The following is a 27,898-nucleotide window of genomic DNA, read 5'->3' on the forward strand; positions in this document are numbered from 1 at the left end:
GAATGGAGGACGCCACACGTGGCCAGCTGTGTTGTGGATGGGCAGGGAAGTAATCTTGTTCACTCGTGGGTTGGGGGGTACAGACCCCCAGGGTCCCCATAGAATCGTCACTGTGTGCTTCGCCGTGCCTTGGCTGTGTGCTCGTGGTGTTGTATTTGATGGATTCATGTGCCGCCCCCCCCATTTTCAATCCCCCCTTCTCCCTCCCCTCGTCCCCCCAGCCCCCTCCGCCCCTCCCGTTTTGCGTGGGACTCGGTGTTCAACCGCCGACATCTGCTCATGTGTGTCACGTGACGTGAGCTTTTGATGGACATACGGAAATAGAAATCCGTGGAAGTTCCGTACCAGCCAGCGCCTAATCCTACCACCACCACTGCAGTTGCCACGTGGTTACAGCCATTGAATACGATTGTACAGTCCTTGTAGTTGCAAGCCTCGGCTGTGTGTCTCGGGCCCCCTCTGGAATGATTTTAAAGACTTGGTTAATTATACTGCACAGTCTGTGGACGAAACAGAGAAACGTAGAATTATGGCACTCAAATAACGTGGCAGTGACCTCACTCGTGCACACGTCGATGAGCTTCCGCGGATTTTTATCACGTTTCTGGTTTTGACAGCTGAACAAGTGAGTGGGGGGAGGGGCAGGGGGTGTGGGGTGAGAGGGGGTGGGGGCGGGGGTCTCTGCCCCCCCTTACGACCCCACGCACGTGCACCGGTAATTGCGCTGCCCCCCTGGCACGTGGTCACGTTGCCAATTAATGCAAATTGACTCGACCCCACACGAAGCGATTATATCATTATTACTAATTATTATTTAACACAGCCATTGTATCCAAAAGGTAAAGTAGCTATCAAACTTCCCGATGGTTAGGGGCCGTCCATAAATGACGTCACGAACCTGGGGGGGGGTCAGACATTTGTGACGATGTGTGACGAGGGAGGGGGGGTTTGAGAAATGGGACGTCATATAAAAATGCGCAACTTTAAATAATTTTAGACAACACGTTCTACTTAATCGAATTTGACTTTTTTAATAAACGTTTTCCCCTACAACATCAGAGTGCAGCGCCACATTAAATATGCACTACAATGACAATAGATTAAAGCAATTTGAAGCATGTTTTATTTTCAAAATGGAAATATGGTTTTGGGGGGGGGAGGAAGGCAGAGTTTTGTGACGTCATATTTGAGGGGGGGTCTAACTTTTTGTGACGCCGTGTGACGAGGGGGGGGGGTCAAAAATCGTCCAAAATCGCATGACGTCATTTATGGACGGCCCCTTACAGAAAGTCTGTTCCGGTGTCCACTGCCCCCCCCCACCGCATGGAGCTGTTTGTGGGACATCAGCAACTTTGTCTCCCGTTCAACTCTTCTGCTCTCACCCTGGACTCGTGATACGAGCAGAGGGTGGGGCTACCTGGGTAGTAGGCGGGGGCTCTCGACCAGTGGGAGGGGCTACCTGGATAGTAGGCGGGGCTACTTGGGAAGTGGGCGGGGTTACTGGGAAGTGGGCGGGGGCTACCTGGGAAATGGGTGGAGTTACTGTGAAGTGGGCGGGGTTACTTGGGAAGTGGGCGGGGCTACTTGGGAAGTGGGCGGGGCTACTTGGGAAGTGGGCGGGGGTTACTGGGAAGTGGGCGGGGCTACTGGGAAGTGGGCGGGGCTGCTTGGGAAGTGGGCGGGTCTACTTGGGAAGTGGGCGGGGTTACTTGGGAAGTGGGCGGGGTTACTGGGAAGTGGGCGGGTCTACTTGGGAAGTGGGCGGGGTTACTGGGAAGTGGGCGGGGTTACTGGGAAGTGGGCGGGGGTTGCTTGGGAAGTGGGCGGGGCTACTTGGGAAGTGGGCGGGGCTACTTGGGAAGTGGGCGGGGATAGTCGTGGAGTGGGCGGGGCTAGTCGTGGAGTGGGCGGGGCTACGCAGACGTGGGCGTGGATATGTAGAAGTGGGCGGGGATATGTAGAAGTGGGCGGGGCTATGTAGAAGTGGGCGGGGCTATGTAGAAGCGGGCGTGGCTATGTAAAAGCGGGCGTGGCTATGTAGAAGCGGGCGGGGCTATGTAGATGTGGGCGTGACTATGTAGAAGTGGGCGGGGCTATGTAGAAGTGGGCGGGGCTATGTAGAAGTGGGCGGGGCTGTTAGTTCGCCAGCCTTCCCAAAGACGTGGCCGCTTTACCCGCAGGCTGAGGGGGGCTCCTGTGGTCGTCATGGTTCTGTGCGGTTGTAGTCAGAGGTGGGGAACGCAGGTGCACGTGGGGGTGGGGGTACACCTGGAAGTAGACCTGAGTGTGAGTGTGCACGTGTGAGAGTGTATGCGTGCCGGTGCGTGTGAGTGCGTGTGTGGGTGTACATGTGTGAGTGTGCTCGTGCGTGTACACGTGCCGGTGCGTGCACACGCGTGTGCACGCGTGTGCACGTGTGTGAGTGTACACGTGTGAGTGTGCTCGTGCGTGTGCGTGCGACCCACAGCGGCTGGTGCGCATGAACATGCCGATCGCGGACGACAAGACGGTCCACTTCACCTCCACGCTCATGGCGCTCATCCGCACGGCGCTCGACATCAAGATCTCCTCTGGTGGGGGAGGGGTTGGGAGTGCTGGATGGGGTTGGCGATGATTGTGGAGGGTGCAGAGCACAGGTGGTGCATCTGCCAGTCAGTCAACCCATAGCACCTGGGTTTGTCCCTGACCTCCTGCACCTAACCTGACACATTAGTGATCTCCTGCCAGTAGCCAGCCTTCGACACTTCATGTGACGGCCTCAACGTGCACCTAGCCTGGCACAAGCGGCGTGAAGTCACCGCTAATTAGTGGCGAACAGCGGTTATTGATGATGGTAGAGGTGGTGATGGTTGAGGGAAGGGGTAGTGATGGGGGCGGTGATGGTGATGCTGCTGTGGGTGGTGATGAGGGTTGTGGTGAGGGGGGGGGGTGTTGCTGGAGGTATTTAACGTGTGAAAGTGAACCAGCAGAGAACCCGCACAACGCCCACAAAGAGACAGCACTCCAAGGTCCACTGAGATAGGTTCACGACCCCACTGGCTCTGCTGCTGCCAGCACCTGGAAAACAAAACAGCCGAGCGGGTTTGGAGTTTAACAATTCCCTCCGTGTTCCACCAACCCCCGCCTCCAAATTCCGGGACGGCAGGCACCACCACCCACCACCACCAACCACAACCACCCACCCACCCACCCACCAACCACCACCACCCACCAACCACCAACCACCACATCCACCACCACCACCCACCAACCACCACCAACCACAACCACCACCCACCACCACCAACCACAACCACCACCACCAACCACCACCAACCACCACCCACCCACCACCACCAACCACAACCACCACCACCCACCATCACCACCCACCACCAACCACCACCCACCACCCGTCTCAGAGCAACTGTCGTCTTTCCTTGCAAATCTGAACCCCTCCGCCCCGTGTCTCTCTCCTCACTTCTCTCCCCTCCTCGCCCGCTCAACCACCTCAACCACCTCGTCCCCTCCACCTCATCAGCTGGAGGGCTGATCCAGCAGCTGGAGGATCTGGAGTTGCGCAAAGAGATCTTGACCGTGTGGCCCAACCTCTCCGCCAAGACCTTGGACCTGCTCGTGCCCACTCACCCGCGTGCGTCTCCCCTCCGCCGCGTGTCTCCCAGTGTCTCTCTGCCTCACCGCGTGTCTCCCAGTGTCTCTCTGCCTCCCCGCGTGTCTCTGTGTGAGTCTCCCTGTGTGTGTGTTCGTGTCTCCTCCACGTGCCTCTCCATATCTCCCATCTGCGTGCTTCCTGTGTGTTTATCAGCGTGTCGCCATGAGAATGTTTCAGTCTCTTTTGTCCGATGTCTCTGAGGCTACCTATGTCTCCATGTCGCCTCTGTCTCGACACGACAAACCTGTTTGGTGTTGTGTCCCTCCTCGTCTCATTCACTGTGTACACGTGTCTTGACGTTTCTGCGTACACACTCTCTCCCCCATCACCTCCACCATCCTCTCATCACCCCCCGTAGCGAACGCCCTCACGGTGGGCAAGGTGTACGCGTCGCTCATGATCTTCGACTTCTACAAGACGAGCAAAGCGCGACGAGCACAGGGCGCCGCCTCCCCGACTCACGCCGTGCGTGTACACGCACACGCGCACACGCGTATTCGTACACGCACACGAGTACTTGCACGTGCGCACGCACGTGCACACGCACACGTGCGAACGCACACATCAATATAGCACACCTATGAACACTCCAATCCGTGTACACATACGACCTCGTACAGACCCACACACACACGTGCACACTTGTTACACACGGACACGCTCACCAACACTCCCTCGCCCCCCCCTCCACTGCCGCCCCCACCAGGGCCGCAACTCGTCCCTGTTCCACCGCATGGTGGGGGCCGTCACGTCCCCCCAGGGCCCCGCCCCTCACGTCCCCATCCCCGCCGTGCGCTTCCAGGAGCCGGACTCGGACGACACGGGGGCCCCCCAATCCAGCCTGTGAGAGCCCCCCCCCCTCCTGAGAGAGACGCGGGCACGAGAGAGACGCGGGAGTGAGAGAGATGCGCGAGTGAGAGAGACATTCGGGAGTGAGAGAGACGCGGGAGTGATAGAGACGCGGGAGTGAGAGAGACATGCGGGAGTGATGGAGACGCGGGAGTGAGAGAGACATTCGGGAGTGAGAGAGACGCGGGAGTGAGAGAGAGAGAGACGCTGGAGTGAGAGAGAGAGACGCGGGAGTGAGAGAGAGAGAGACGCGGGAGTGAGAGAGAGAGACGCGGGAGTGAGATAGATGCGGGAGTAAGAGAGACATTCGGGAGTGTGAGAGACGCGTGCGTGCTGTGTTTGGCGAAGGTGCCCGGGCGAGTCGGGCCTGCGTGCCTCGCCCTCCTGGGTGACCCAGCGCGCCCAGGAGATGTGCCAGCGCACGCGGCCTCACACCCCGGACTGGGGCCGCGGGAGCGAGGCGGCCGGGGGGCCCGGGGAGCCCCCCACGCAGGTACCCCCTTCCCATCAGCCCTTGACCCCCATCGCACCCCGAGCCCCCCCCCCCAATGTACCGCCACCCCCCCCCCCGCCAATGTATTCCCCACCCACCGCCACCCTCGCCCTCCGAGACTCACGCGTGCACGCGTGGGCGGATTTGGGGTGCATGCAGTCATTGCGGTCATTGGCACGGTCATGGCAAGGAAGCGTTGCGTGTGAGTGTGTGTACGTGTCTGTGTTGTTATGTGGTCGGGAGCGGTGGCGTAGTGGTTGGCGCACTGTGCTACGAGTTCGATTCCCGCCCACCAACAAAATCAGTGACGAATATTTAAATCAGTCCTGGGGCCTCCCTTAGGTCGACTCAGCCTTAAACGAATTTCCTGTACAGTCTGTAAACAGCAGTATTAGGGTGCCAAAGGCCGCCCGGGCGTGGTGCTGACCACCAACCCCCTCGTGTGCCTTGCTAGCCTTAATAGGTGCTCGCTAACAGCACTTGCCTCAACAGTTCGTCAAGGCTATAACGGGGGGTTCTGTGTCTGGCACGTGTATGTTGTGTGTGTGCATCGCAGTGAGTTGCAACGCACCGCAAATACCGAGCCACCGACGTTAGAATCCTGAGTATGTGTCCGTGCACCAACGCATGTGACTCCCCACCTCCCTCCCTTTGCCTGATCCCCCTGCCTGTGTTCGCCCTGCACCCACCCCTGCTCCCCCTGCTCCCCTGCTCCCTGTCCCCACAATGACAGCTGGAAGCCATGGTGCCCCTGATTGCTCGCACCGCATGCTCCGAGGTGAGTGGCCCATGGGCAAGTGTCATCGCTGCTCCCTCTCCCTCCCTGTGTTGGGAGCATGATCCCCCCACCCACCCCCTTCCACCCCCATACCCACCAACCCTGACCACACCTCCAGTGGAGATGGTGGTGACACAGCTGTGAGTGTGTGTGTAGGGAGCGGGAGTGTAGTGTTTAGCGCGCTGTGCCACAAACCGAGTTTGATTCCGGCTCATGGCTACTAATAGCAGTGACTATTATCTGAAGCCGTCCTGAGCCTTCCCTAGGTAGACTCAGCCTCAAAAGAGTACCTCGTGCGGTGTGTAAACATCTCCACTGGGGGGGGGGACAAAGGCGGCCATGCGTGGCACTGGCCCCCCATCCCCTCGTGTGCCGTGCCAGCCTTCATAGGTGCTTGCTAACAGCACTTGCCCCAACAGTCTGTTAAGGCTATACCGGGGATCTTAGTCTTTTTGTGCATGCACAGGTGTGTGTGTATACAGGCGTGTGTGTGTATATATACAGGTGTGTGTGTGTGTGTGTGTACACAGGTGTGTGTGTATACAGGCGTGTGTGTGTATATATACAGGTGTGTGTGTGTGTACACAGGTGTGTGTGTATACAGGTGTGTGTTGCCGGACGGGCAACGCTGTCGTGGACAGTGCTGTGGGGGGAGGGTCAATTCCGATTGGCCTTTCCCTTCATGGTGTTTGTAACCACCACAGCAGCCAAATGGGGGCTCTGGACGGGTGCGAGGGGCCGGTAACCCCTCCACCTTCAATTAATTACCACTAAACCACGACGGCAAATTTTTATATATAAGCTTGTGCCGGAGGCCCCGGGAGGTCAGGCGTCTATGACGTCTCCTGGCCAAACCCCATTTGGCAGAGCCAGGATACTGAATCCTTACCCTCGGGGCTCCTCCAGAAACAACAAAAACCACTACGTGTGGCCACGTGGAATGTTCGAACGCTCACTGCGGAGGAGAGGCTGCCACTCTTCTGTCGGGAGCTGGACCAGTACCGCCTGGATCTCTGTGGTATTCAGGAGGTCCGGTGGACCAGCTCTGGCTCGTGCCACCATGAGGGGTGGACAGTCCTCTACTCGGGGCAGCGGTGTCAAGATCAGCCTCTGTGGAGGAGGCTCTTGAAGGACGCTACTGAGTAGTTGGAGGCAGTCACCCTCCAACAACAACGGAGGGCGTAGGAGCGACGCGCACAACAATGAGCGGAGCACTGGGTGGCTAAAGCACAGCAAGTTGGCATAGTAGGGGGCACAGGTGGTGCATAAGCCAGTCGTCTCAGTCAGTCGACCTGTGGCATCTGGGTCTGCCCCATGACCTCGTGCCAGCAGGCGTTCAACACTTCATGTGGCCTCAAGGTGCACATAGCCTGGCACAGGCGTCGTGGTGACGTCACCACCAGTTAGTGGCGAATGGCGGTTGTTGTTGTTGTGGTATATACAGGTATGCTACGTGTGCCCGTGCAGGTGCTAGGTGTGAGCGAGGTGGATGGGAGCAGTGACCAGGAGAGCGAGTACTGCCTGGCGCTGGAGCACCAGGGCCTCGCCTCCTCCATGCCGCGCCTACACCACGCGCACGCGCAGGTACGGGCGCACACGCATGGGCAGTAGCTCCCCCTGGTCCCTTTTGATCTCCCTGATCCGCCTGATCTCTGAACTCCCCTCCCCTGCCCCCGCCCCCAGCTCCTAGGGGACCCGAGCCCCATGAAGAGGTCGATGTCAGCGTTCGACCCCACAAGGCTCCGCCTGCGCGACCTGGACCCCGCGAGACCCCGCTCCACCCTGGACCCCGCGGACCTGGAGCCCCGGGGAGAGGGAGTGGGGGGGGGCGGCGGCGGAGCAGGAGGAGGAGGAGGCAACGCGTGGTTGGCGGAGCGAACGTCGAGGCAGACGCGGCGCTCTCGGAGCCGGCACAGGCTCAGCGACAGCGCCACAGGTTCCACCGCGAGCCGCGGGGTCACGCTGACATGGCAACGCGAGGGCTTCTGTTTCAATGGCAGCAATAATAGCGGCGGTGATGATGATGATAACAATAAGTGCTAATAATTGAGTAGGAGTGGTATTCACGCTGTCAGTCTCACAGCGCGTGGTGAACGTCACGCAGGAAGGCGCTTGCTGCTGCTGTGCTCCACAGACTCTGTTTGCAGCAGCTCCACAGGAGGGGGCATGTTCTTGCTGTGTGTGCGATCTCAATTGAGTCGTCTGCTGTGCAATTCTTCGAATTTGGCAAATTTTTTCCCCGTGATGCCGGCGCGCGACGGCCGCCTCGTTTTGCGTGGCGTCAGGGCCCTGGCTTGAATGCCTCAGCAACTCAACCTCGCCTTAAATCAACATCTCAGCCGCTCCAATACCCCTGCTGCATTCTGGATAGAGTTATTGTAACGACTACACTGGAGCCGTGTTCACAGTCGATTAACAAGCAATGCACACGGCCTTTGGATGTGACCGCTTGTCTGTTCATCTCTCCCTCCAGCCAGCAAAACCTTTTTGTTCATAATGTAGTATAATTTGAATAATTTTAACTTGTAACGCTCCACCAGACAATAGTCTCTCGCTCTGGAAGAGAGAGAACAACTTAGAGGCACGAGGGGAAACGCAGCTGAGCGGGAAGGCAGTAGCCGGTGATACCAACAATTGCCCAAGCTCTGTGGTCTTCTATATATGAAGATATTTTCAACCCTTTAACGAGTGTCTACATGTGGCATGAAAGCAGAGCAAGGGGTGGAACAGATTAGTCCACATGTTTGCTGTACTGCATTCTCTAGAGCCAGGGTACGGCACCTCCTCGACGCCCATCTGTGCGGTGATCCACCAACCCTCGCCGCCTCCACAGCGCTGGATTATAGGCCACGTGCCTCCACCACTCAGCAAAGTCAGGAATCGGTAACCGATTGTAGTGGAACGTGAGTCGCGATTGCACCGATTGGCGCGCGTGATCGTACAAACCGCATGACGGGCTAAGTCACGGCAAAGTACGTTTCCCCTCGTCTCTCAGTTACAAGGTAATGGCGTCGTTCTGCAATCGCTTTATCGCATCCTTGTCATGAGCAGAGGATTCAAGGTCGTGTGACCAGTAAGCATGGTAGTAGTAGCGTGGCAGTAGTAGCGTGCTATTACTAGCGTGATAGTAGTGCCGTGGTAGTAGTGCCATGGTAGTAGTAGCATGGCAGTAGTTCTGTGGTAGTAGTAGCGTGGTAGTAGTATCACGATGAACGTTTATCTCTCCCGACCTTCTTGGGCTCCAGACCGAGGGGCACCGAGCGGGCTCAGGGAAGAGGCGAACCCCTGCGTGTGCGGGGCCCCGGGGCCCCAGCCCCCCTCAAGGGAGGTGTGTGTGACGGTGGGCGACGAGGAGGAGGCAGTGGAGGTGAACGAGATGGAGAGCTGCGTGGACGTGAGCCCCGACCGGGCAGGACGGAGCGGCACGGGAAGGTGAGTGAGGGACCCGGCACATAGTGAGTTACGACATGATAGCAATGTCGTAAGTTCCATTTACGCTTTCAGCTACGATTGTAACGGAGAGCGTTACAATCAGGCCTTAGGTATAATGGCACGTGAGTTCCCCTATCACACAAACTAGAGGCTCACCATGGAGTCCCCTGTTGTGAATTTCCCTGTTTGCCCACCCCCTCTCAGCGTTACGATAGTGTTCGCAGAATTAAGAAGCATCTTATGAATGGTGCCGAACACGGTGGGTGAGAGGCATCGCGGTGGAACGGGGGATCCTATTTAATTGAATGATCACACTCTCCCTGTCCTCCGTCTCTCTCTCGTGTCTTCTTTCCCCTCTCTCCCATCGCCTCCCGATGTCGTGTGATGCCAGGCGAGAGCGCTTGAGCTGAGGTGAGTGCAGTGCGAAGATCACTCACCCACGCGACACTCATGTATGTGCACACAATGACAAAGATCCCCCGCGTAACCTACACAGGCTGTTGGGGCAAGTGCTGTTAGGGAGGAGTAGCACCTATGAAGGGCGACTCCCGCACCTCCGATTAGCACGGTTGGCTACGTACGGTGCGAAAGAAGCTCAACATACATACACGGGTGGATGTTGTGCTAGCACCATGCCCGGCCGCCTTTGTCTCTCTAGTGTTGATGCTTTGCACACCGCACCAGGTACTCCTTTAAAGTGGAGAGCCGACCAAAGGGAGGCCCGTGGCTGGTTTGAGATGTCACTCGATGTTAGCCGTGAGCGAGAATCGAACCCAGGTGACCGGGTTCGTAGCACAGCACAGCGCTAACCATTGCAACACCACTCCCCATCAAGCAGCAGGACACAGGCAGCACACACGCGCAGACACGTGACATGGTGATGTTCTCGCTTTGTGATCGCTGCTCATGTTGGTGATGTCATCAACATTGGCCTCCTCTCATTCCCCACAGGGGCAGTGGACCCCATCTCGAGGGGAGGGGCGGGAGGACCTGGGAGGGAGGGAGGGAGGGAGGAGGGGGAGGACGACCCCTGAAGAGAGAGGGATCCGACCCCCCTCCCTCCCTCTCCCCCACCGACCCCGCTCAGGGACCCCTGACTCCTCGGGTCACAGCTGGGGTTACGACCAGGCTCTAGCCCTTCCCCGTGCTTCACGACCCTGAGAAAACATCATCATCGCCGTGCGACGGATAGGCACTGTCGTCACGACGACGGGAGGCCTGGGCGGACCAGAGGAAGATTCGCAAACGAGAGGAAGAGGTGTGGAAGAAGCTAAGAAACAAACTCCGGGGACCCCCATAAAGGGGACCCCCCCTCACTTTTTGTACGACGCGTGCAAGGATATCGATGTTTTTAGTCGGCGAAGCAACAATAGTAGATGGACACTTCTTCTCTCGCAAGCATTTTCCCCTCGGAGGGAGCATGCAGCCGCCTCGCAGTCCTCCATCTTCCTCAAGCCTCGCTTGCCACGGGCCACGTCGCTTTGGGGGGGGGGGGGGGGGTCACGTGCTCCCCTCGGACCGCCCGGCGGCCACACGAGTGGCCGAACTAAGTTAAGAGTCTGGGTTACAGGGTCGTGAGTAGAGCCTGCAGCCAAAGGGCCAAGTCTAGGGTTGTGTTGTGGTGGCTTAGAATCAGGGCTAGATTCATAGCCCTAGCCCAGTTTAGCCTCAAATGAGCTCTACCTCTTTTCCACTGTACAAACCGAGCCACGCTGGGGCTATGGTCGAGCCAGCCCGGCGTGGCTCAGGTTGTTTTTTTCCACTGCTGAACCCAAACTGTGTTCAAGCGAACTGACTAACGCAAAGCACGCCGAGAATGACTATGTCCCCGCCCCTGGCCCTGCTTGGCCCTGAGCCACACTCAGATGCCTTGCGAGATCAGCGCATCGCAGTTTGGTTCTGGCTCGGCTCCGAAAAGAGCCAGTGGATCACCACCCGTACCGTGAGGGCCCCGTGCTGGCTCTCCTCGGATGCATCAGTGGAAAAGAGGTACAAGAGTGTATATTTGGGCCATGGATATAGCCCACAGCTCGAGCCCACAGCTCTAGCCCAGTCTAAACGTGTGTTGAGTTCGAAATCAGGGCTAGACTCAACAGTCTTAGTCCGGTCTAGCCTCGCACCTTGGGCTGCCACCTTTAAGGTAAAAAAAAAACCGAGACATATCATGGGAAGAATGTCTTACTTGAGCGGAAGAGGGGGGAACTACATGTAAATGCATTGTCTACAGTGGTGTGTTGTTATTATTACGCTACTGACAACAAATGGGGCTTTTAAATGTCCCGGGAAGGTTTGGAGATTTCCCAGGATAGCAACTGCTTCCTCAACACGGGGACAATCCTGGGAATGCTAGGACAGATAGCAACCCTACTTGCGCTACCGGGGCTAATCAACACTTGTAGCCCGGGCCTGCCTGGAGCTGGGACATTCCAAGCCTCCTTGCGGGATAGTTTGACCTCCTGGCAAGATCAGATAGAGGAATTCTTGTGGGGTCCGGCCAGATGAACCAGGGACTCGGCTGTAAAGCGGTGGGGGGTTGGAGGGCCTAGTTGGGGGGGCCTGGTGACGGCCGGGGGACCCAAGGCAGACTAAAGTGGGGGGCCTATGTGGAATGAAATGGGGGTGACCCAACCAAAACCCCTTTTACCGGGGCATCTCCATGGAAACCGATTCCCTCGCCTGCCCCCCAACACCATTTTGTGCAAAATATGTGGACCAAATTTGTGATAATGCCGCTATTGCGCGCGTGTGTGTATGTGTGTAAGTGGCTGGTTTTGTAAGTGTGTGTGTTAGTACCGGTGGCTGAGGCAAGAGGTGAGGAGACATTGCCTCACACCCACCTCACCACACCGTGTAAAGAGTGGCGGGGGGGGGGGCTAATTAATTAGCGCCTTTAATCCGGCTCCCTTAACATAACCCCGCTTTAAAATCGGAAACCTGAACCCTAAATTGGCCGGATGTTTTTACCAGTAACGCTTGTTGAGATACGGAAAGCTTCGTTTGACCCCGGTATCCAACATATTCCCTCAGAAGTGACTGGTATTTCGCGTAAAAAGTTTTAAGGGGGTATGTTTTTGCTTCATGTAGTTTTCTTTTCCCGCCAAATTAACCGTCAACCCCTCCCCCCCATCTTTCCGCCTGCATGCGACGCAGCCGCTCTGGTCGGAGATCTTAACTCCTTCCCGTGTTTAATGTCTGGATCCGGTATTACGCGAGTTGCACTGAGACGAGTTGCGCTGGGAGATTAAGACTAATGGGCGCCGCGTTCTTAATTAGTCAGCGTCTCGTCGGCACCGAACACAGTATTGGGGGAAGGGTTCACGATGTAACGGCTATCCAGCAGTTCTCCTAAGGGGGCATCCATTTTGTTCGTACGCAAAAATCTGTCAAAACTTGACCCCCCCTCCCCTCCCTGTACGCAAACAGATAGTCCACCGCCAGACTATCTAACTCATTTGAAGGCCAATGTAGAAAAAATATTATCGAGGCTTCACACCCCCCCCCCGTTCCCTATGCCTACACTGTCAGTAGACCCCCCCAAACGTAAGCGAACGCGTTTGGATTAACCCCCCGTCCCCCTCCATGCGTACGCACTAAATGGATGGCCCCTAACACGGCCATCATCGCGGAGTCGCATAGGGCGAGTAAGGAATGATCGATTCCAGTATTTTCGATTGGGTAATGCGGTGCTTCATTGGCTCCGCGTGCCCCCCTTTACAGCCACTGCTCTACTCCCACAACATGAGTGTTTACAAATGGTAGAATCGTTGAGTCGAATCTCGACTCCCCTGTTCGTGACGCCTTACTCCTAAGTCAAACCGCGACGCTGAAAATATTCAGTGACAACATTCATTCCTGTGTACACCCGTGAGGTTCTATGGACTCGTACCAACTGCGGTAGAAATTATATTTGCACTGCAAGAACGAGCAGTGTTTATGCTTGTTACAGCACCCCTCGCATCCCGTTGGTATCGCCCAGACTAAACCTGCCTTGTCTGCAATGTCGGGCGATACCAACGGACCGGGAACTTGTGATGGGGGCATTGTGTTGTTGGGGTATTTTCGACACGTTTGTCGACAGATGTCTGCTGCCTTGTTAAATTATTAAGCGAGCCCTAACCCTCATATCTTCTCCGAACCTTCGCCATTACCCAATCTATTCCTCTATTCCAAGACCCAGCCCCAACCCTCGCCTACAGCCTATCACGAGCCCTTCGCTCAAGTCTGGCCCAAATCTTAGCCAAAACTGTAACTGAGAATCAAACTCTTTGATTATACCGGAGGAATCTGATGATGTGTGAGGCTCTTTTTCACAGATGTCCCACCCTAACTCTAGCCGTAAATCTAACCTTTGCTGTAGCCGTATCTCATAACCTCATCCCCTGAACCCTAACGTATGCCTTGACCTAATCCTAGACGTAACCTAACTCATGCATTAACCCTAGATCTATGCTCTAGATCTGTCCCCAATGTGAAATGTAACCTCACCCCTAACCCTTAGCCCTAATCCTGAACGTATACCTGGCCCCTTCCCCTCAAACCCCCATAACCCTATTCCTAGCGCATGCATTGTCCCTGACCCGAGCCTTAAATATATCCCTAAATATAACCTCCACACCCGAACTCATGCCCTGTGAATCCTAATCTCAAAAAACCTTACCCTAGCTCTTGCTCCTATCCATGACTCGTGCACTGACCCTAACCCTAGCTCCAGCCTAACCCTTGACCCGACCCCCGTGCAGTGGGAGTCTGTGCGTGTGGGCACGTGAGGGGTAAAGTTTGATCCCGATGCTGCATTCTGTGCCAAGGTGCGATGGGGCCAAACACGCAGCAGACGCAGGCCAGTAGTGGCGATGAGACATGGTACAGGGCCCAGTAGGGGAGGGCATGTCTGCCTGCCTCATGGGAGGGCATGTCTGCCGGCCTCATGGGAGGGCATGTCTGCCGGCCTCATGGGAGGGCATGTCTGCCTCATGGGAGGCATGTCAGGTAGAATGAAGTATCTAGTGGTAGAGCATTGTGCAGTGGGAGGGCATGTTTGACAAAAAACTTGAAAGGCCATGGCTGGTGGCAGGGCATGTTTGGTGTTAGGGCATGTCTAGTGGTAGGGCATGGCCGTCTCGTGGAAGGGTGTATTTGGTAGATTGGCATGCTTGCTACAGGAGAGGGCATTTCCTAGATAGGGCATTCAATGCTCGATGGTGCTGCAGGAAGGTGTTCGTGGTCATGTTGGTGATGGTAGATTCGTGGCGATGGTGAGTCAAATTAGCGTGCAACAGCTACCGTTGTTTAACTAGGTGAGCGACCATTGACGCCCAAAGTCCGTGTTGCCAAGTATACCGAGTAAAGTAAGCGACAGAAACCAAAAACGTCTCATTTGTTTAGGCGAAGCGGAATCTGAGTGCGCGAGCTCACGTTAAGTTGCACGTCGTTCTGGACTAGCACCTCAAGTTCACTGTCGCGGCTCTTATCGTGACCTTAATGGTTCGATGAAGTTCCTCCTAATAAATCTCGTGAGCTGTCACTTTCACTGGGGGGGGGGGGGGGGATCCCTCTTCGTGTAGATGCCATTGTAAGTTCGACGAGTCCTCAAGTGTCACATTCGGTGTGAGCTTCATCATCCCGTCTCTACCCGGATGGGGCCTCGCAATCTCATGGAAAGGGTTCACTCAAAGCTATTAAACAGTCCCCGGTGGTCACAGAAAGTCTGTAACGGTGTCCACCCCCCCCCCCCCCCCCCCCCCCCCCCCCCCCCCCAGTGAAGTTTTTTGTGTAAGTCAGGATTTTGTTTCTGGTTTAACAATCTGCCCTCGTGATGCGGGCACTGATCGAGGCTACCTGGGCAGTGGACGGTCGGAGGCCGCTCCCCGCGTGGTGCTAGTGGCTGAGTGGGTATATCATCATGATCAGCCGTCTGTCCACTGCTGGATGAAGGCCTCTCTACGTCATCGCCATCCCTCACGGTCTCGCCATGCAACAATCTCCATCACCACGGCGGTCGCGCTCTTTGGTTGCCACTCCGCTGTGAGTCTCGACCACGGCCACCAACCCTCCTCGCCATGACGCGCTCTGCCAAAGCCAACTCACTTCTCCTGCCAGTCATTGTGATGTCTCTAACTTATTATCATCATGGTATATCCACTGCTGAATGTGATGACGATGATGGTATCTCTAGCCCGCGTGTGTTCTCTAATCCACGTGCTCCTCTTCCTGATTCTCAGTGCAAATCCAAGCATGCGTCTGTCCATGCTGCTTTGTGCACTTTTCAACTTTTGTTCCATTTCGTATGAAACAAATTTGCGAAACATTTAAACTAAACATCTGAATACAAAAACACATTAAATGGGAAAATAAGGAGATAAACGTGGAATGTATATTTTATTAATTTATGGGGTGGGAGGTTTAGGTGTGTGTGGTGTATGGGGGAAGGGTGGTTTGTGTTGTAATTGTTTTTCCTCGTTTGGTCTGTGAGCCCCCGCGTGTCGTGCCAGGTTCGAGTGTTACCAAGTCCCTTACTTCGCACGCACTGCTGCTCTTTGTACATTTATATCAGCCGGCTCGTGACGCACGGGTTACGAGTTCGCGCCCGGCATGGGGAGGGGTGGGTGGATCAGGGAGTGATAGAATGGTTGATGGATTAGTATGGGAACGGAGGATGGTGAGTGGATCAGGGTGAGACAGGCAGAGTTATTGGACCAGAGAATGACGGGAGAGGTTTGTGTATCAAAGACACATGGTAAGGGTTTGTGTGGATGAAAGTGGTATGGGAGGGGTTGGTGGATTAGACATGGGAGGAGCATGAATCAAAATTTTATTAGATGAGTGAATCAGTGTAGGGTAGGCGAGTTGGTGGATCAAAATATAACTGGAGGAGTGTGTTGATTGGGATTATATGGGATCGGAAGGAGTAGTGGACAGGACGAGAAGGAGGTTGGTGGATGAGTATGGGATGGGAGAAGGTTGAGTGGATCACCATGAGGTGGAAGGAGTTATTAGATCAAAGAAGGATGGAAAATGTTGTGGGATGGTGGCATGGAAGGGGTTGGTGGATCAAAGAGGGTTGGTAAGGGTTGGTGGTTGATAGTGGGATGGGAGAGGGATGAATTGATCAAGGAAGGATGAGAGTGGTTGGTGGGCCAGGTTGGGATGGGAGGTGTGTCTGAATGACGATGAGATGGAAAGGAAGCAATAGAGGATCAGGTAAGGTCAAGAGGGTTTGGGATATCGGCGAAGGATGGGAGGCGTGGGGGTAGTCATTAATGGTGGGATGGGAATGGTTGGTGGATCAATGGGGGATAGGAAGAGACTGGGTGAATCAAGGGTTGGTAGATCAAGGTGAGATGGGAGAGGATCCGATTTTGTTTCTTAAGTCGTTAACTTTTTACTCCGCAACCTTAAGAACAGGAGAAGCGAGTTTTGTATGGATACAAACAGTGACAACATAATTAGTCATGAAATTACCGGGGTCTCTTGAAACCGTGGTGACTTTACAAATGTATAAGTCTCGAGAAATATTTATTTAACGTTTAAAACGTGTGGTGAAAAACTTAAAAGATGAATGCTTAATAAAATGTGATTAACAGACTCGAGTGTTAGTCAATTCCATAACAAGCTCATTGCTATACAGTGCATTGTGGGAAATCACGTGACACGTTTGCTACATCAGCTGTCATCATCATCATCTGCCTAATTGTATCTACACTTTAATGATTTTTTAAAATTATACTACGGTGGCAGCGGTATATAAGTGCAAATAATAAAAACAAATTCATCGATAAGTGCCCCTCATATTAAATATATATGTAACAGGCAACACTCCCAGCAATGGCCACTCTTCCTCTGTGCTATGAACAAATCCATTGGCCGAATCATCCCTCGTAAATACGATAATCTCTCTCTGTCCCTGCTTCCCTCTGTGCCCCATCTCGTTTCCAATATTTCTCCCTCCTTGCAACCCTCCACTGGAATAAACTGACCCTGTACATTGACCAGGTCCCCTCTTTAACCTCCTTCCGTTCCTCTCTAAAAGCTTCAGCTCTTCTACATCGCCCATTCCCCTCCTCTTCCCTCCCCTCTCCCCTCTCCCCTCCACTCCGTCCCTCTCCTGCCCTTGTGTCCCCCATGTGCCCTCTGTTACGGTCACTCATTTCTCGTCCGTTGCACTGCCCTTGCCATCTGAATCACTCAGTTTTTGTTACCGCTTCTAAGCTATGTAAAACTTCGTCACCATCGTCTTCATCGGCATCTGTCTCATCATCATTCATCGTAATCATCGTCGCAATCACCTGCCTCATCATTACTGTAATTGCTATCAATCATCTGTCTCCAATTAACACTTAACTATTATACCTTCACTAGTGCTGTTTTTTGCTGGCCACTTGGCGTTTCGAGCCGTTGAGTCTGTACTCGGCAGTGTATTAAAAACACTCGTCTCAATCATCTGCGCTATCATCGTCACCATTATCATCATAACGCTCACTTTCAATAGCTTCTTGCATAATGTGTTTGCATAATGTGTTTGAGTAATGCCTCTTAAATTAGCAGGCAACCCCCCTCTGTCCCATATCTGTCCCTTCACAAGCTCAACTTATGTTTTACACATCCCATCAGCTCTCTACGGCCTCCCGGGAGTGCATGATTGCAGCAGCATTGGTTCAAAACGAGCAAAACTCCCTACCGGGTTCCAAATTCAATGTCTCAGCAGCAGTCGGGCTCGCTTGGATCAACGCTGCTGAAGCGCCAGAGGTTTATCGGCAATGATCCTCTTATGATCGCAGCCTCATTGCCAGGGGAAATCTCAGCACATACTGGGACAACACACAACCCTATAGCTTCACAAGTAGGCTGTTGTCAACCTATACTCTTTGGTTCTTTCGGTAAAGTCACGTAGGTATATTATTTATATTATTTTATTGTTTTAATATAACCAAAGAGTATGGATTCCTGCAGTCACGAAAGCTTCAAATCAAGATTGTTATCAACCTACTTTATGTACTGCCTCCTTCCACCAATAATCTCCATTACAGACACTTCTCATTCGAAATTTGAAACGTGGCCCACAAATTGCTTAATTGGGAAAGAAACCAAATCGTCACATCGCAAATCTACTGGCAGACCAATGCCCATTTGTAGGTCGGTGCTGGATTGCAGCGGTGCATTGTGATGGTTGAGCTGAGCGTGTGATGTCAGACACGTTGAGGTGGACTTTATTGCAGGATACTGTGAGAATAGAGCTGGTGCTGACTGCGAAATGTGTTGCGATTCTAACCAATTCCAGTACCCGCCATTCGCCACTAAGTGATGGTGATCTCACCACGGTGCCTGTGCGAGGCGAGGTGCACTTTGAGGCCACGTGAAGTGTCGAAGGCTCACGTACAAGAGGTCATGGGACAGACCCAGGTGCCATGGGTTGAACAGGAGATTACTAAAAATCCTAACCTTGACTTTCAACGAAACGAGCACGTCCCCTGCCATCTCGGCGGGATCCACCAACCCTAACCCCTTCTCCTCGGCGCCTTCACGGCCTCTCGATGAAGCGCATGTGGAAGGGCTTGGGCTTGAGGATGACGGTGAGTTCCCCGTCCAGGTCCGGCAGGCCTCCCCCCGGGCCCCCCTCGGCCTCGAACCGGAAGTCGCGGATAAGCAGCGCGAGCAGGATGTAGAGTTCGGCTCGCGCCAGGGAGGCCCCCAGGCAGGCCCGGGAGCCCGCGCCAAACGGAAGGAGGCTCCCCACGCGGCGGCGCTCGGCGGACGGGTCACGGTGGAGGTGACGCTCTGTTGGGAGAGGCGGGGAGGTGGAGTAGAAGGTGGCAAAAGGAGAGGCGGGGAGATAAGGTCGGAGAATGGAGGGTGGGAGAATGGATGGGTAGATGGGGGGGGCGAAGATGGCAGGGGAAGAGAGGAGTGGGGATGCGGGGTAGGAGATACGTTGAGGAAGAAGAGAGGAGGAAGAGAAGGGAGCGTTTCTGGGAGGAGGGATGTGAGGAGGGAGAATGCGGGAGGAGAACGGAGAGGAGTGGAGTAGGAGGGTAGAGGGTGAGGATGGGTGGATGGGGAGAGAGGGGAGAATGGACGGAGAGAAACCCACCTGCAGAGTCGACTAATCAACCAACCACTCAATCACTGAACGACTCAGCCAACCACTCGTCTAACCACTCCACCAATCTACTCCCCCCACACCACCCATACCAGGGCCTGGTGTTTGGAAAATCTGCTGAGATTGGCTGCGTCTCCAGGTGAGGCGAGTGGAACATCGTCGCCTCCAGGTGAGGTGACATCTAAACATCGCGGGGGTAGGAATTCTCGTCGGCAGGTCTGGGTGGGTGGGGAGGTTGGGATGTGAGGGGAGGGGGCGAAGTGGGTGGGCGTGACCTGGTTTAGTGAAGGCGTGGTCACGTGGGGGCTGGGCGTGGCCTCGCCTCACCTGGCTGGAAGCGCTCCGGGTGGCTCCATTTGTCCGGGTCGTGCTGTGCGGCCCACAGGTTAGGGATGACCGTGGTGCCCCGCGGCAGCTGGTACCCCCCGACACTGCACGGAGGTCAAAGTCAAGAGGTCCAGATCAAGGTCACTGTCGTGAGCCCCACCGCCTTCCCCTGACCCCCCCATCGATCCCTGAGTGTTGTTTTGCAACACAGCACGGCAGTGATGTTCGCGAGTGCCTATTAGAACTCGTGTGTCACGTGGTGCGGGGTGATACCTGCAGTCGCGCGTGGTGTGGCGCGTGGTGAGTCACCTGGTGTCACGCGTGGTGAGGTGTTTGGTGAGTCACCTGGTGTCACGCGTGGTGAGGTGCTTGGTGTGGTGCGTGGTGAGTTGCGTGGTGAGGCACGTGGTGAGTCACCTGGTGTCACGCGTGGTGAGGTGCGTGGTGAGTCACCTGGTGTCACGCGTGGTGAGGTGCGTGGTGAGTCACCTGGTGTCACGCGTGGTGAGGTGCGTGGTGAGTCACCTGGTGTCACGCGTGGTGAGGTGCGTGGTGTGGTGCGTGGTGAGTTGCGTGGTGAGGCGCGTGGTGAGTCACCTGGTGTCACGCGTGGTAAGGTGCGTGGTGAGTCACCTGGTGTCACGCGTGGTGAGGTGCGGGATGCCGAGTGGCGCCACGGGCCGTGTGCGCAGAACCTCGGTGATGGTCGCGCGCAGCAGCGGCGTGGCGAAGCGGTCAGCGTAGAGCGGGGCGCGCGCCCGGCCCACGGCCCCGAGCAGCTCGGCGTGCAGCCGCTCCTGCAGCTGCGGGGCACGGGGGCGGGTGCGGTGGGGGGGGGGGGGGGGAGCGGTGGCGCGGTGGTTAGCGCATTACACTTCGGACACGGCGATCCGATTTAGATTTCCTCGGCTCACAGCCAACACCAGTGACGATTATCTGAACCTATCTTGGGCCTCCCGTAAGTCGACTCAGCCTCAAATGGGTGCCTGAGGCGTTAATTAAACATCAGCACCTGAGAGACAAAGGCGGCCGGCCGTGGTGTTGGCCACCCACGGCCTCGTGTGCCGTGCCGGCCTTCGTAGGTGCTGCTCGCTAACAGCACTTGCCCCGACAGTCTGTTTCAGGTCACACGGGGGAACTTTGTCTTTGATGACGAGTGGTGACGACGACGAAGATTGTGGCGATAGCGTGGCTGATAATGAGGATGCTGATGGTGGCTATGATGATGATGATGGTGGCGCCGACACTGCCGCTACTGATGCTAATGCTGTTGCTGCTACCAGCGCTACTGCTGCTGCTGATGATGCCATCTGTTACGATGATGATCATCAAGTGATTGATGATGATTCAGAGATTGATCACGATGCTGATGCGCTTCCAGCTCGGTGCAAATGGCCATCATGATGCAACCGCGACTGTTGCTGTTGGTCATCACCGCCACCTGGGGGTCGTGCATGAGGAACGCGATCGCCCAGACCAGCGTGATGGCCGTCGTCTCAGAGCCTCCGACCAGCAAGTCCACCAGCACCATGTGCAGGTGCTGCTCTGTGAGCGAGCCCTGCTCCACCTGCTCCGTCTCCTCCTCGTCGTCCCCCGCCTCCTCCTTCCGCTCCACCTCCCCCTCCTCGTCCTCCTCTTCCCCCCTCTCCCCCCCGCCCCCCGTCTCCCCCGCCCCCTCCCCTCTGCCTTCTTGCTTCAGGAACCTCAGCATGGAGGTGGTGATGTCCTCAGTCCCGGCGCGCGCGCCTCCCTTCTGTTGGGGGGGGGGAGGCAGAGTGCGGACGGCGGTGGGGGTGGGGGGATGTGATGGCATGTATGTAAGGGGGATGACGTGAGTGAATATGATGGTGAGTATGATGGTGTATTGATGAGCGTGATGACGTGAGTGATGGTGCATTGGTGAGTATGATGGCGTGAGTGTGATGGTGAGGTGATGGTGCATTGGTGAGTATGATGGCGTGAGTGCGATGGTGAGGTGATGGTGTATTGATTAGCGTGATGGCGTGAGTGTGATGGTGAGGTGATGGTGCATTGGTGAGTATGGTGGTGTGAGTGGATTGGTGAGCGAAGTTGCTTTCAAACCTTGTGCGCCTCGAGGTGCCCGGCAACCACGTGATCGCGTCTCTCTACGGCCTCGAGGAAGCGAGTCCACGTGGCGCTGGGGAACCTCTACACGAGCGCGGGGTGGGGGAGGGCGGTGAGTAGGGTGAGTGGCTGGACCCATCGTGGTGAGTGTCTCTGCAGGTCTATGCGGTTCGTGTGATGGTCACGATGTCTTCTCGTCAGCTCCCACGGTGCAAATCGCAGCCTCCGACTCCTATTATCCACTCCATATCTCTGCTGTCGAAGAAGGGCCATCGCCCGAAACGTCGCCTATTACATATCTATATAGTTTTCCTTTTAAGACCACGAAGCGTTATTGATGCATGTGTTGAGTGTTGTTGTTTTTGTGTCTGGGTGAGTAATGGTTCTGATTCTCTGTCTGAGTTCCCCCTGGATCTGGTTCTGACTTGAGTCATGGCGCCGGGTCGAGTTCGTGCTGGTCCCGATTCGCACGGTTGGCTACGTACGATGCGAAAGAAGCTCAGCACGCATAGTCCAACATCACACGTGGTGATGATGCATGTTAGTCATGGGTCTGGTCCAATGTTAGTCTTGGTTTTGTTTGTAGTCCCATGTTAGTCCTGGTTCTGAGTCTGTCTACAAGTCGTGGTTGTGGTCCAGGTTAGTCGTGCTGTAGTTCCTCGTCCTTCGTTAGTCCTGGGTCCCTGTTCTACGTCAGTCCTGCTTCTCGTGCCACGTGAGTACTGGTGTGTGGCTCGAGTCCCGCGTTGTCCGTCGTTCCGGTTCGCACCCGGAGCCAGGGTAGGTGGTCGCGCGCCATGATGGTGGAGGAGCCCCAGAGGTGCACCAACTCGTCGAGACTCTCGCGGAGTCTGCGGAACTCGGGGTCCTGCTCTGCGTACTGACACGCCGAGAACGCCACACCACCACACGTACACAACTCCGCACAGACGGATTCAAGAACGCACTCTCGTGCCGTCTGTCATAGGCAGTCAGTCACAGAGGCAAGGAAGAGGATGGATGGTGGGTCGTGAGCTGGGACTTGAGCAGTCGACAGCACGGGCCACTGGGGGAAGGAAGTTCCAGACCGAGGAGAAGGAGCGACCTGCCACTGAGCGATGGCGAACTCGAGAGCCTCGTTTGCTGGAGCGGAGAGTGCGTGGAGGGGAGTAGAGTGAGATGAGAGGGAAGAGGTAGGAGAGTGCGTGGAGGGGAGAAGAGTGAGATGAGAGGCTTTTGCATGATATTTGTTGCTATGTTTAATATGTTATATGTTTGGTATGTCCGCATTTACCGGTGTCACATGAAGCCATCTAATCACGAGTACGGAGCAGTGGGTGGCGGGGAGCGAAAGAGGGGGGCGCGCGTGGGGTGGGGGGCCGTACCCTGACGCCGAAGCTGAGTGCGCACACGATGTTGCTCGTGTGCGTCGACAGGATTGGCATGGGGTCCACGGGGCGGCCCCCGTGACCTCGGAGTACCTGACGGGGGGGGGGCGGGGGGGGTCTAATTAAGTTGAGATAATCATCGCTGCGTGACGTCACGTGTGACACACGCACACACGCGTTATAATTAGCGACGTAATGCAAGTTCAACGTGTTTACCAATCATCTGGCACGCGTAGCGTGTCAAAAATCCACGCACGGCGTGGGAAATGGTTAAATGTGGGCAGGTGGACGGAGGGGGGGAGGGGTCAGCGGGGGGCTGGAGTTCGAGCAATCGCTGCCCCCCCCCCCATTCTCCCAGCGCCATCAGCCCCCCACCCCCCTCCCCGCTCACGTGACACAGGCAGGCCCCCTCGCTCGCGATGACCGCGTGGGTGGTGTCCGCGCTGCGACCCCGGAGCCCCGCGCGCGCCATGCGGCTCTGCAGGCGCCACGCGGGGGTGAAGTCGCCCAGGGAGAGGTCGCGGCCCCCGAACGAGATGGCGCAGCCTGGGGGTGGGGGGGGGGTAGAAAGAAGACCTCAGATAGGAGAGACGGTGTCGGTTTGAGTGGAGCTCTGTGTGATGGAGCTCCCTATGACCACACTGAGTCGTGGGCCCTGCTGCTGACACGCTGGGGGTTTGTTGTGAGATGTTTGCCAGCAATGAATAACGAACATTCATGCAGTGTTTGTGTTTATCGCTACAGAAGCGTGCATGGTCATTTCTGACCATTACGTGCACGGTTATAATCATAAAATCCTGCTCGATTATTTTTAAACGTAACCGGTTTTGCTGAAAATAAATAAAAACCATGAATCGGGCGCATTGCCCACGTGACAGCTCGATTCGTTCGGCTGCGTCGGGTGGTGGAGGGCGCACGGCACGAATGGTTGCCATCGCACCCGCACATGTTTGACCCAAACAGAAACCAATTGTGAATCATCTCGTGTTGGTCGCTAAACCATCCGTACGAGATGACACACGCATGAGTTTGAGTGATTCTATTTGTTAGGCGGAAGACGACGACGACGACGGTCATGCCGCTTGCACTAGCCACGTTGTGTTTACACGGGAGGCCCGTGGCGATGCGTGAGCACAGCGACGGCACAATAACGACACGGACATGCGAGAGAACTCGTAGAGCAGGGTCCGAGAGGGATGTTGCGCAATCAAGGGGCGCGTGCGGGCTGGGGGTGGGGGGGGTCAGCCGAGTTGAGGCGGGTTCCGGGTGTCGATGTGAGGCGCGGGGCAGATATTTTCCGGAGCCCCGCCCCGGGCTGTATCGAGTACCCGTGTACGTCTGGGGACGGCCCGCGAAGTCGGCGCTCTTCTTGATGAGAGCCTCACGCAGCACCTCGGCCGAGTTGAGCACCACCATCTCTACTCGCGCCACACAGACAAAGATCCCCCGTATAGCCTCCACACACACACTCACACTTTTGGGACAAGTGCTGTTCGGGAGTACCGCCTTTGATGGCCGGCACGGAACACGACGGGGTGGATGGTCAGCACCACGCCCGGCCGCCTTTGTCTCCCCAGTGGCGATTATTACACACCGCACCAGGTACTGTACTGATTTAAGGCTGAATCGACCTAGGGGAGGCCCAGGATCGATTCAGATAGCCGTCTCTGGTGTTGATGGCCGTGAGCGGGGATTGAACTCGATCGCCGGGTTCGTAGCGGGGCGCCCTAAACCGCTGCGCTACCGTTGCCCACATCATCAACAACAACAACTAAGTGGCGGTGACGTCACCACGGCGCTTGTGTCAGGCTAGGTGCACGTTGATGCCACGTGATGTCTAACGCCCGCTGGCAGGAGGTCACGGAGCAGACCCAGCAGGTGCCACGGGTCGACTGACATCACCACCGTCACCACCACCAGCATCGCCAACTACCACTCCCAACCCCCACGACGAGCAGCCGCGGGCAGCGTCACCGTGGGCCCCGAGGCGCAGGCTGTACACGGGGCCGTGGCGGCGCGCGAGCTGCGCCAGGTGCCGGTGGCGGTCCGTGCGGAACAGCTCGGCGACGTTTCCCAGCAGGGGGACCCCCCGGGGTCCGGGCACCCCCAGGGAGCGGCGCCCCGAGGCCGCGCGTCCCCCCGAGTTGAGCAGCAGCAGCAGCAGCACGAACAGCAGGAGGAGCAGCAGGAGCAAGGCGCTCCACGTGAGCTCCATGCTGACGATGGCGACCAGGGGGAGGAGGAGGGGGTGCAGGAGTTGGCGATTCTGCTGATGACATTCGGAGGTTATTTGGTAGTGATGGTGATGGTGGTTGTGCCGCCTGATCCCCTCCGGGCACCGCGCCCGTATCACCGTGGTCACGCAGAGCCCGCGGGCACTCCGCCTGGGTCAGCGTGACCCAGGCGGAGTGAGGCGGAGGGTCAGACGTGGGGTCATTTGCGGACGTTGTTTATGAATGAGCGGATCGCAAGTCACAGGGGGGGGGTGTGAGTTTGTGTGAGAGTGTGTGAGTTTGTGTGAGAGTGTGTGTGCGAGTGTGTGAGTGTGCGTGTGAGTATGTGTGAGTCATATAGCCCGCATGCCCAGCCACCGCATGCCTCAACAGCTTTTGATCGGCTGGATTGACGGGGCTTAAACGGGCGCAGCACGGGCTAGAGAAGAGATGGAGTGATGTGGTACAGGAGGACGTGGAGCTGAGTGGACTTGCCGATGACTGGTACCAGCGGTGTCAAGATCGGCCTCTGTGCAGGAGGCTCGTGACGGACGCTACTGGGCAGTTGGAGGCAGTCGCCCTCCAGCAACAACGGGGGCGGAGGAGCGACGCTCACAACAACGAGCGGAGCACCGGGTGGCTAAAGCACAGCAAGTTGGCACAGTAGGGGGCACAGGTGGTGCATCAGCCAGTCATCTCGGTCATCTCAGTCAGTCGACCCGTGGCACCTGGGTCTGCCCCTTAACCTCCTGCCAGCGGGCGTTCGACACTTCACGTGGCCTCAAGGTGCACATAGCCTGGCACAAGCATTGTGGTGACGTCACCGCCACTTAGTGGCGAATGGCGGTTGTTGTTGTGTTATCTTTGTTGTGTGCGTGTTTTTGCGTAACACGAGAGAACAGAGGGACAGAGATACACAAGCACCCTACGAGACAGAGACAGCCAGACATAGACACACAGACACCGACAAAGGGAGACGGACAGACACGCAGGCACGCACACAGGCGGGAACAGAGAGATGCACAAGGGGGGTGGGGGGGTAGGGAGACGCAGTTACAGAGATGAGAGACGGGAGAGAGAGAGAGGGCGCCCCTGTAGAACTCTCCACTTAGCGCCGTGTTCTCTCAGTCAATGCCCTCGCGTCATGCCCCCCCCCCCAGTGCCAGTAACGCTGACGTGCAGAGTCATGCGCCCTGCCCCCCCTACTAGGGGTGGGGAGGGGGCGCAGGGCGACGTTTGTGCAACTCTCCGGACTTGTTACACCACGCGCGCATCCACACGCGGGGAGCTGCAAAGCGATGGGCGGTGATCTTCTTATCCGACACAATCTCTCTCTCTCCCTCGCTATTGCCCCTCGCATTTCGTTCTGAAGCCGAACTTGGGGGGGGTGGGGTGCGTTTTGGGAGATGTTCCCAAGGAACATCTCCCAATTGTAGCCGTCCTCGAACAGAGGGCGACAGCAGCAGGAGCCGCGATGCAGCGGAGCGACTGCCCCAGGCTTGGTGCGCCTCCTCCACCTCCTCCTCCACCTCCTCCACTACCTCCTCCACCACCTCCTCCACCTCCTCCTTCACCTCCTCCTCCACTTCTTCCACCTCCTCCTCCACCTCCTCCCGCTGCTGCTGCCGCTGCTCCGCGTCTCGCGCGGCTCAACTCTCACGCGAGCAGCAGCAGCAGCGACATCGGTGAACCGAGTAATTCGCTTGTCGCTGAGTGCGACGCTGCGGCCGAGATGAAAGCGGGCGGGTCGCTCGCACGGCCGGTCGCAGGCCGCGTTGGGGCGTCGTGCGTTGAAGGCAGAGGCGGGGCGGGCAATGGTTGTGAGAATGACATTGACCGCGTGTGGAGGTTCGGAAGTGCGCGCGCGTGAGTGGGGAGCGGTAATGTCGTGGACAGCGCGCTGCGCTGCCAACCCGGTGACCCGTGTTCGATTCGTACTCACTCCCAACACCAGTGACATTATTTAAATCGGTCCTCGCCATCCCCTAGGTCGACTCAGCATTAAATTAGTACCTGGTGCGGTGTGAAAAACATTGGCACTGGGGAGACAAAGGCGGCCGGGCGTGATGCTGGCCACCCACCCCGTCGTGTGCGCGCCGTTCGGGATGTAGTGAACACTGGCCCCATTGTTCTAATGGCCTCGCCAGAAGATCAAATTGACACAGCGACGTCTGAGATCGCAGGTCCAGCGCGCTCGCCATTACACTCTGACAGCTCCAAGTGAGTGAAGGTGAGTGTAGATGGGTGTAGGTGAGTGTAGGTGGGTGTAGGTGAGTGTAGGCGCGTGTGTGTGTGTGAACAGCACTTGCCACAACAGTCTGTTAGGCTACACGGCGCATCTTTGTCTTGTGTGTGTGTTTGGGACCTCACCTTTCTGCGCGGGGGTCCCTGGGTCCCTGTGTCGCGGTGTCGCCGTGGGTCTGGTGTCGGGGACCCCTGCGGCGCGTCGCGTCTGGCCGCTGTGCGCGCGTGTTTGTTTGGGTCGCATCCTGGTGTCGGGAAGTCGTGACGGGAACAGGCGGGGACCCCGAGGGGGGAGAGAGGGATGAGGGGAGGGGGTGGCGAATGGGAGGCGGGGGGGGGGTGAAGTCCCCGCCAGGGTCTCAGGG

At 56.6% G+C, this 27,898-nt stretch overlaps 2 protein-coding genes across 2 annotated transcripts in view; one reads left to right on the plus strand and one right to left on the minus strand.

Annotated features, from left to right (window-relative positions):
• LOC144938003 (voltage-dependent P/Q-type calcium channel subunit alpha-1A-like) overlaps nt 1-14,946 on the plus strand; it is a 67,253-nt gene extending 52,307 nt beyond the window's left edge. Inside the window, exons 34-44 of the mRNA XM_078865700.1 lie at nt 2,468-2,573; nt 3,521-3,631; nt 4,011-4,117; nt 4,359-4,495; nt 4,850-4,994; nt 5,728-5,772; nt 7,240-7,356; nt 7,456-7,708; nt 9,018-9,204; nt 9,596-9,615; nt 10,156-14,946. Of these exons, the coding sequence (XP_078721826.1) occupies nt 2,468-2,573; nt 3,521-3,631; nt 4,011-4,117; nt 4,359-4,495; nt 4,850-4,994; nt 5,728-5,772; nt 7,240-7,356; nt 7,456-7,708; nt 9,018-9,204; nt 9,596-9,614 (1,227 nt within the window). The 3' untranslated portion in view covers nt 9,615; nt 10,156-14,946. The remainder of the gene's footprint in view (nt 1-2,467; nt 2,574-3,520; nt 3,632-4,010; nt 4,118-4,358; nt 4,496-4,849; nt 4,995-5,727; nt 5,773-7,239; nt 7,357-7,455; nt 7,709-9,017; nt 9,205-9,595; nt 9,616-10,155) is intronic.
• Nucleotides 14,947-15,040: 94 nt separating this feature from the next.
• On the minus strand, nt 15,041-27,821 carry LOC144937800 (steroid 21-hydroxylase-like). The gene is made up of 11 exons (XM_078865269.1): nt 27,660-27,821; nt 25,051-25,342; nt 24,405-24,494; nt 23,468-23,622; nt 23,074-23,169; nt 22,479-22,589; nt 21,707-21,793; nt 21,066-21,377; nt 20,258-20,427; nt 19,625-19,728; nt 15,041-18,975 (listed from the first exon to the last, which is right to left on the minus strand). Exons 2-11 carry the CDS (start codon nt 25,289-25,291, stop codon nt 18,719-18,721), a joined length of 1,623 nt encoding a protein of 540 aa, XP_078721395.1. The 5' UTR covers nt 25,292-25,342; nt 27,660-27,821; the 3' UTR covers nt 15,041-18,718.
• Nucleotides 27,822-27,898: the final 77 nt, after the last annotated feature.

Source organism: Lampetra fluviatilis, chromosome 20, assembly GCF_964198595.1.
Source record: "Lampetra fluviatilis chromosome 20, kcLamFluv1.1, whole genome shotgun sequence".
Taxonomy (NCBI): domain Eukaryota; kingdom Metazoa; phylum Chordata; class Hyperoartia; order Petromyzontiformes; family Petromyzontidae; genus Lampetra; species Lampetra fluviatilis.